General features: G+C 46.7%; 1 protein-coding gene across 6 annotated transcripts in view; it reads right to left on the bottom strand.

The window, feature by feature from the left end:
• Positions 1-652: 652 nt before the first annotated feature.
• Positions 653-8935, bottom strand: part of GPATCH8 (G-patch domain containing 8) — a 99587-nt gene continuing 91304 nt past the window's right edge. For all 6 annotated transcript variants that reach the window (XM_047845532.1, XM_047845534.1, XM_047845533.1 and 3 more), the window contains one exon: positions 653-6898. In XM_047845532.1, coding sequence (XP_047701488.1) covers positions 3010-6898 — 3889 coding nt within the window. In that variant the 3' untranslated portion in view covers positions 653-3009. The remainder of the gene's footprint in view (positions 6899-8935) is intronic.

Raw genomic sequence — 8935 nt, 5'->3', positions numbered from 1 at the left:
ATCATTACAAATCTATGGTTAGCTTTTGAAACTAAACTTCCTCTGCCTTTTGTCATTTTTTTGATACAGAAGAGTAGATATAGGTTTTTATCTGCTGTAACAATTAGGGCACATTTCCTTTTACTACGCAGCTCTGAAGCATTGTTATTATTATGAGGTTAAGAAGAATAACTCAAGACTGGTTTGGGTATACAAAACTCCATCAGGAAGGCAAAGTCCAGGCAGATGACTTGTAATCCCACTGCCCCTGAAGTGCATTCCAAATCCTGAAAATTGAAGCCAGAAGTTCCAATGCCGTTTAGTGAGCACCTACATGCCACACATTCTACTACACAGAGATTGTATTTCAACTGAGCAAAAAAGTAGACATAGAAGACAATTCTCATGGGAAAGTGTGGAAACGAGGTGCATATTCCAAGACATCCACCTAAGACTAAAAGAAAATTAACCACTATTATTTCCTCCTACAGCAGCACAATCTGCTGCTATGTGGGCAGCCTGTCTTGAGAAGCTCAATTCCAAACATCATAAGTAACTCGTTCACAAGACTCTATTCCTTGATCACTTCAAACAAGGTATTATTTGTAACCCACAACTCCATCCCTTCCCAACTTGAGTGGATGGGGCAACAATCACGACAGACTCTGCTAAGTTTCCACAAATCATTGGTTTATTAGAAAGTTCCTTTCCCTAATTTTACAGCATATATATCTCTATCATATGTGATAAAGTTAAATACAATCTGTAATGTTTGTAAGTAAGGATAGGTTATTTTGTTTTTTAAGTTTTAAAATCACTATTCTGAAAGTTAAAGAAAACTGCCCCCAGGAAGGTAGAGAGGCAGCCAGAGTATGGCTCAATCTACAAGCTAATGGGAAGCAGCACAAAAATGTTAATACTGTATTATTTAAATATTTACATGGGCTGAAAGCAAAGAAAAATGAGTCCCTTCACTTCAAACAGATGATTTCATTTTTCCAGTGCTAGTTATCCAAAGTGATGCTTCTGAATCAGAGGAGGAGCACTGAACAGGTAGGAGGCTCAGGCAGGAGCCTTGTTTGCCCAGCACTTGCTTCTCATAAACTCAAAACCTTTTTCTTTTGGGAATCTGAGAAGAAAGGCAGAACCCAGAGCCTTGGCCCAAGTGAGTAGGGTTTGATTTTTCCTGTCCGGTAACCACCCAACCAATTCCAACCACAGGAATGGGTAGGGAAATGCCAGATAGAGAACTGCTAACTACACCAAAGATGAGACCTGCAATATAAACACCTTTGGGCCAGTACGTGAATTAGGTCTGAGAGCCCTGGTGAAAGGCAAGAGGAAGAAGAGGAATGAAGGTGGTACTTCCTCTGGTAGGTGTCATGGGAGAAAAGGAAAAAAAAAAATCTTCACTGCTTAAACTAAGCTGGGCAGAAGGCATGGAAACTAGGAAGCAAAATAATCTGCAGTATCTATAAATATGCTCACCTCCCAACAAGAGGGGAAGAAACTGTCCCAACTCTTATCATCCTCAAGTCTACTTCTACTTCTGTTTCTAGCCAACCCAGAAGGCACATTAAAAACAAAACAAAACAAAAACAACACCAAAAACAACAAAAACTGTCAGAGGGGGGCTAAGTACTAGGAAGGCAAATGGACTGCCTGGAACAAGGTCCCCAGAAAACCCAGGAAATCCCCCAGACAATCACTCTGAATCTCCCTGCTTCCAGAGAACAAAGCTCTCAAATTTCTCTCTCCTCCTCTGTGGGCTCACCTGTTTCTCTGTATAAAACTGCAAAGCACATGAGGGAGATGTCATAACTGAAGACCCCTCTGACACCCCCAGCTGACTGCTGCCCATTAGTTGAAAACAAAAAACCACAAAAAACAACCAAATCCCAGTGCTGGGGGCACCACTTACTGCAAATTAACTAAACGTCTGTCCCAGCAAAAAATGTTAAACAATTGTTCTTTTTTTGTTTTAACATTTTTATAGTTCATAACTTCAAAAAATACATGAGCTTGATAAAATATACATGCTTAGTCATTTTTGCATCTAGCAGAAAACAGATACTTTATTTTTTGTTTTCATTTTATAACCTTTAAAGTTTCTTAGTTCAACTAGGGCAAACATATTTACACAAAGCCACCAGAACAAGGATCACTTAAAGAGCTGGATGTAAAAAATATTATTGCAGTATACTACAAATATGGAACCTTTTTTTTTTTTTAATATGAGCTACAAAAAGCAGCATTTACGTTTATAGAGTTCAGTGCAATTTTTTACATTAAAAAAATCCTATAAATTAAGAAGGAAACATCAACATGACAGAAGAAAATACACCCTTCAGACACATGAGCTCCTCTCTGGGGAAGCACACGGGCGATTCTATGTTCCGCATAGCTTCTATTCATGATAGGATCTTCTTTTCTGGGATATGCAGATAACTCTTCTGGGATGAGGGATATGAGGACAACAGTGCCAAATGTGTGGCTTTCTGTTTGTGTGGGAAGTGGACTGATTGAATAACAGCCTGAGTAGCATCTGGTTCCAGGTCAGACTCCCTTTCCACCTCACCCGGGATAGCATAAGGTCACCAAGGGATGGTCAAAGACACTGAGAGGGCAGGACCAGATAGACAAACCTCCGGCCAGAGAGGAAAAAATGTTTTAAAATTTACAGAAGGGAAGAGTGGAGGATAAAAAGTAGAGGGAAGAGAGGAATATCCAAACTTGACAGTTTGGAGATGTTGCCGCAGAGGGGTGGGTAGCACTTACTGGTGTTCCCTAGCTTAGAAACACAGGAGAGGGAGGGACAAACAGAAAGGGGGGAAGGGAAAAAAAATCCCTGATAGTAAACCCAAAGCAAACCTCAAATCTAAAACCACCCCTGCAAGCCAAAACTCGATTCTTTGGCTGTCAGACACTGCCCATCCCAGCTTCTACTTGCTGGTATTAATGGCTCAACACCCCCGAGGGAAGATATATGGGCCACCTTCCCTGGCCCTACCTGGGCTCCCATCCCCCAACTCATGTGCCATGGCTAGGCGGGTGCTGCAGGTCCTGACCTGAGAAGATGGGGTGAAGTAGTGGGTGAAGGTGGAGGGCGGTGGCAGCTGCTGCAGCAGGCCGCGGAGCAAGCAGGGTAGGGTAGAGGGCAGCATGTGGGACAGGATGGAAGGTGAAGGGCCCAGGATGAATGGCTGAGGCGGGAATGATGTGGATGGGATGGCTAGCGAGAAAGGTGGCCGGGTGGCCAGGGATGATTGAGTGAGTGAGGTGGGACAAGGAAATGGGGGTCAGGTGGGGCTGGGGAATATGATGCACTTGGGCGAGTGGCTGGGGGTGAGGGTGGGGGTGAATTCCGATGGCGGCGGCAGCTGCCGCTGCATGATGTTGCAGGATGGCATGCTGAACAGTTGTGATTGAGGTGGCAGAGGCTGTGGCTGGCTGCTGAATGTGGATAGGCTGCAGGGCTGGAGTGGCTGGGGCCAGGGCAGCCGAGGCTGGAAAGGCCTTTACTTGCTTGGCTAGAAGCTGCTGCTGGATGTGCTGTTGTGCGGCCTGCTGGAGCTTGCTGTACTTCTCCATCTCCTCAGGGGTGAAGGTGATGGGCTGGCTCTCTAGGGGGGCCAGGGAAGCATCCTCAGCCCCATCAGCTGACTCAATACTAGGATCCCCACTGGGAGGTGCATAACTGGGGAAGTGCTCAAGGTCTGGCGCTATAGGCAGCAAGCTGGATTCCACAGGGCCTGGCTGACTGCCACTATCCAAGGACTCTAGGGTGTCCCCATCACTGGGGTCAGGGAGGTAGTTATGGGAGATGGTGGGGTCCCCTGGATAGCAGTCAGAATGCACTGGGGTGCCTAGTGGAGCAACAGGGTGATCAGCAGTAACTTCTTCAGACTTTGGCTCTTCTGGGAGTGGGTCTGATAAGGGGCCAGCTGTTTCCTCTGAGGGGAACTGATGTCCAAATGGGGCATCACTACTCCCCGGAGGCCCTTCTTCTGTCTCTGACTGTTCTTGCTCTTCCCCCCTTTCTAAGCCAGACTCTTCACATTTCTTGCTGTTCGGCTTTCGGGTAGCTGGGAGCTTCCCTATCAATGGAAGAACAGGCTTATTGCCAAGAGATGGGGGGAGCTTGGGCCCAAAATAACCTTGTGGGGGGTCCTTGAGCTTGAGCCCAGCTTTAGCAGGGGTGGCCAGCACCTCCTCACTCACACTGGGTTTCTTCTCCACTTTCCTTGACTGAATCTTCTCCAGGAGCAGTTTGGCAGTAACGGAGTTCTTGTCTTCGGGGCTGCAGTCACCTTCTGACCCCCTTCCGGCACCAATGTTGCTGTTCTGGGAGGGCGGGCCTGTCCCTTTACCATCGTCTCCTCTGCTGTCATCTTTCTTCCCAGGACCTTCTCCCCGGCCTGATCGGAAATAGTGGGGAGACTGGGAGCGGTAGATTTTAGAGCGGATGAAGTCTCGACGACCAGAACGCCTCTCCTCAGGGCTTTCGTGACCCCATGATCCCTTCCTGGAACCTGATCGCTGGGAAGGGCTCCTGGTGCTGCGGCTGCGGTCACGGCTATAGCTTCGGCTCCGCTGCCAGCTGTGGGCCGTGGTGCTGCGGCTTCTCCGTTTGCTCCGGCTGCGACTACAGCTGCTGCTGCGGCTGCGGCCCCGGGACCTTGAGCGCTCCCTGGTATGACTCCGAGACCGGCTTCGGGACTGGCTGCAACTGAGGCTATAGTCGTCATCAGAAGAGGAGTACTTGTGCCGTTTGGACCGGTGTTTGGAGCTGGCATAGTCTGAGTCATCAGAGTCATGGGAGCGCTTGGAGTGCCTTCGAGATCGGTCACTATAGTCACTGTAGCTGTCATCAGAGTAACTGCGCTGTCTGCTGTAGCAGCTCTGGTCTGAAGAAGCATCGGAGCTACTTGAGTAAGAACGCCGGGAGGAACGGTGTGAGGAATGGCGCCGGCCCGACCGGGAACGGCTCCGGGAATGCTCACTGCCTGAGTCTTCCTCCTCTTCCTCCTCCTCACTGTACTGGGACGGAGACTTCTGGTGTAGCCGGTGTGACGAAGCATCATCACTATCTTCATCTCCACTACTGGGTCGACTTCGATGGCTGGACCGGCTGCTCCGTTTGGTGCCAGCTCTTCGCTGGCAGGATGAAGTTAGAGGCTCACCTTTGTGTTTCTTCCCACCATGATCCTGGGAGCTGCCACCACCTCCACTTTCGTCCTTCTTGCCGCTGCTCCCTTCTTCAGCTGGGAGGGATCTCCGCTGGGAGTCATCTTGAGCTCGCCGCCGTCGTCTTGGTGGTGCAGGGCTACCACTCCCAGGGGGTTCTGGTTTGGGTCCCCGTTCAGAATCCGCGGGGGCTGATGACTTGTTCTTCTTTCGTTTTCGTTTCTTGCGCTTCTTAGACTTCTCCCCAGACTCTGTCTTAGAGCTTTTCTCTTCTGGGTCAGCCTTATGTTTCCGTTTGTGTTTGCTGGATTTTTTGTGCTTCTTTTTCTTTTTGTGTCGGTGGGACTTCCCAGATCGTTCTTTCTTGCTAGGAAGGCTTCTCCCTGTGTCCTCTGTCTCTGACCCATGGCTGCCTCCAGGTTCTTGCTTGTTCAGACTGCTACAGGCAGACCCAGAAGCAGGTGCATCCATTCTGCCTCCTGAGGAATGTTCTACATTCTCTCCACGCTCTTTGCTTTTATTTGGCTCACCAGCATCAAGGCCCTGGAGATGGTCCTTTGAGGAGCCTCCTATGTCCTTTGGTTTTTCGGTCCCTTTAGCTCTGGCATCTTTGTTCCTTGAAAGTTTAAAGTCAAAGTATAAAGGGTTACAACTGTATGAAATGGAGGGTTCTGCCTTGGTAAAAATTAAGAGTTCCGATGGCCACTGGAGGGCAGTGCTTTCATCTTTGCTCAAAACTGGAAAGAAGGGACCAGTAGGATGTTTGGGTCCCTCTTGGCTTTCTTTCCCTGCTGGGGTGATCTGAGAGGTTTCTTTAGAGGGGTTAGACTCACATATTTGATTCTCTGAAGCCTTCTGACATGGACTCTCTAAACTCTGCTCACTTACATCCCCTCCTGAGGTCTTCTTTGTCTCAGCTTTGCTTCCAGGCTCTGAGGGCTCTGCGGCACTGGTTTCTGTCTGTTGCTCAGAGACTTCATCAACTGTCTTTTCTGCTCCTTGGCTTGCTATCACCTTGATACAGCCTTTAGGCTTGGGAGAACTGCTTTTTTTGCTCTCTAGGGCATTCTTTGGGTGCATACTATTATCACCTTCCATCTGTTCACTGGCTCTCATAAAGAGTAGGAAGGGGAAATTTGGTTTTACTTTGCAGTGTGCTGGGGGAATGTAGTGGTAATACTCTGGCTCTGCAGCCCCAGCTCCTTCTTCTCGCTTCATTCTTTTTAACTTAGATAATGTTGAGGCTAGGGACCCTCCATCCTGAGGGTCTTCATCCTCTTTTTTACCATCAAGATTACTGCTACCATCAGATTCTCCCATCTTCTGCAATCCTTGGTCAGAACCTTTCTCATCAGCTTTGGTTCCATCTTCAGAGGGTCCTTCCTCTGCATGGTCCTTGAACACTGACGCTATTGATTCGAGTTTGACAGGAGCCTTCTTGGCAAAGGAAAATGACACTCCCAATTTCTGCAGTGGAGTTCCTGGATTATTCTTAATGCCAAAGCTGATGCCTTGGGAGGCTAACCCAGGAGCCTGTGCCAGTCCAGAGGTATTAGTGCTTTGTATTGCAGTGAAAGGGCCTCCTTTATCTGTGGAGAATTCAGATCCCAGGCCACAAGTGGCTGTGGCACTTGTGCCACTGTTTGTAGCTGATTCATCTTTATCATCATCTCCACCTTCTTCATCTACAGCCACTGTGGTTGGTCTGAACATGGGACCGCTTCCAGGTGCACTGCACAAGGGTTTAGAAAAATAACAAAAAAGGTTAGAGGTATACACTTCATACTTCTTATATAACACTTCTCTCTCATGTTCCACCATTCACTGCAGGTTGGACCCGAAGACAATGAGTGGTGGTCATTTCCTAGCCCTGTGCCAAAAAGAGATACTTGCTCAGTGGGTTTAGGCAAAGTCTCATACTGTTAACATACTAATTAGCTGTACTCCCAGGGCCAGCCAGTTAATACTATCTCTTCCTAAGCTGTCTAGAATTTAAAAAGTAAAGCTTTATTACACAATTCAAATAGTCTGTCATTTCCACCTGGTACAGCTGACCCATCCTGTATTTGTTCTCATTTCTTTTTTAAGTTTATTTATTTTGTTAGGTAATCTCTACACCCAATGTGGGGCTTGAAGATCAAGCGTTGTGTGCTCTTCTGACTGAGCCAGCCAGGCACTCCTGTTCTCATTTCTTACTGAATCATCCCAGCCATCAGTATGCCATCAAATGGGTGGCTGAACATCTATTCACAAAGATTGTATTTCATTCAGCTCAAAAACCCCTCTAATTTCCTCTGTTTTCAAATTATACTTTTTTTTTTTTTTAAGTATATTCATTTATTTTGAGAGAAAGAGTGAGCATCGAGTGGGGCAGGGGCAGAGAAAGGAGAGAGAATTCCAAGAAGGCTCCACACTGTCAGCACAGAGCCCGATTCGAGGCTAGGACCCACATGACCTGAGCCAAGATCAAGACTGGATGCTTAACCGACTGAGCCACTCAGTTGCTCCTCAAATTTTACTTTTTAAGATGTGGATATTTTCTGAGTTTATCACAGTCAGAAACTTCCACTGTGTTACTCTATGGTAGTCTCTGGTTAGTATGCCTGGCATTTGCTTTGGTTTTTTGATTTCTGGACATTCTGTACAATGATCATGATGCTACCAAACACTTTCTCAGCTCTGCAAAAAGGAACACAGAGAAGCCTCAAAGCCAGTGTTTTAAACTCATGTCATGTCTGAAATTTTTACAGTGTGTGGACTATACACTTGAGGTACCTTTCAAGCCAAACTTAAGGTAAACTTATCAGGTATCTATTTAGATGAAGTCTTGTTATCTGATCCCTAGCTACAAGCTATCCTAAATTCAGGGACTACATATATTTGGATGATATGTTATCCCTTGTTCTCTAAAAACTCTTGCTAATGAAAGACAGGAACCCAAAAGATTTAGATAGCAAGAGACATGCTGTGCCACGAAACCTACCTCATGGCAAAGAGACCCTCTAGGTGAATAAGAAGGGATCTTATTTTGTTCTTTTGCTTACTCTTTACCATGTTAATTCAATAATACATATGATGGGGTCATGCATTATTAATTCTGGGACAATGAAATACCTGATGATTGGTCAAACCTTCTTTTATTCTCCCAAGAGATTACTTGGTCATCTTTTAACTGTTTGCTTATGAAACTGACAACTACCAAGACACTTCTGAAGAAAAACATGTATTGGGGTGCCTGGGTGGCTCAGTTGGTTAAGCGTCCGACTTCAGCTCAGGTCACGATCTCGAGGTCCATGAGTTCGAGCCCCACGTCGGGCTCTGGGCTGATGGCTCAGAGCCTGGAGCCTGCTTCCGATTCTGTGTCTCCCTCTCTCTCTCTGCCCCTCCCCTGTTCATGCTGTGTCTCTCTCTGTCTCAAAAATAAATAAACGTTAAAAAAAAAAAAACAACAAAAAACATAGTCATAGTTTCTTTCTACTGTAACCAGTTACTTCCTTTGATCCTGGACAGCCATTAAAAACAAACATGGGGGGCACCTAGGTGGCACAGTCGGTTAAGCGCCTGACTCTTGATCTTGGCTCAGGTCATGATCTCATGGTTCATGAGTTCAGCCCCACATCGCGCTCTGCGCTGACAGCGCGAAGCCTGCTTGGATTCTGTCTGCCTTCTCTCTGCTCCTCCCCTGCTTGTGCTCTCAAAATAAATAAACTTTGAAAAAAAATAAACAAACAAACAAACAAAACATGGGGGCCTAAGTCTTTCTGATCAG

This window comes from Prionailurus viverrinus, unplaced genomic scaffold (assembly GCF_022837055.1).
Source record: "Prionailurus viverrinus isolate Anna unplaced genomic scaffold, UM_Priviv_1.0 scaffold_35, whole genome shotgun sequence".
NCBI classification, from domain to species: Eukaryota; Metazoa; Chordata; class Mammalia; order Carnivora; family Felidae; genus Prionailurus; species Prionailurus viverrinus.
Note: the sequence above shows the minus strand (reverse complement) of the source record. Positions and strands in the feature narration are given on the sequence as shown.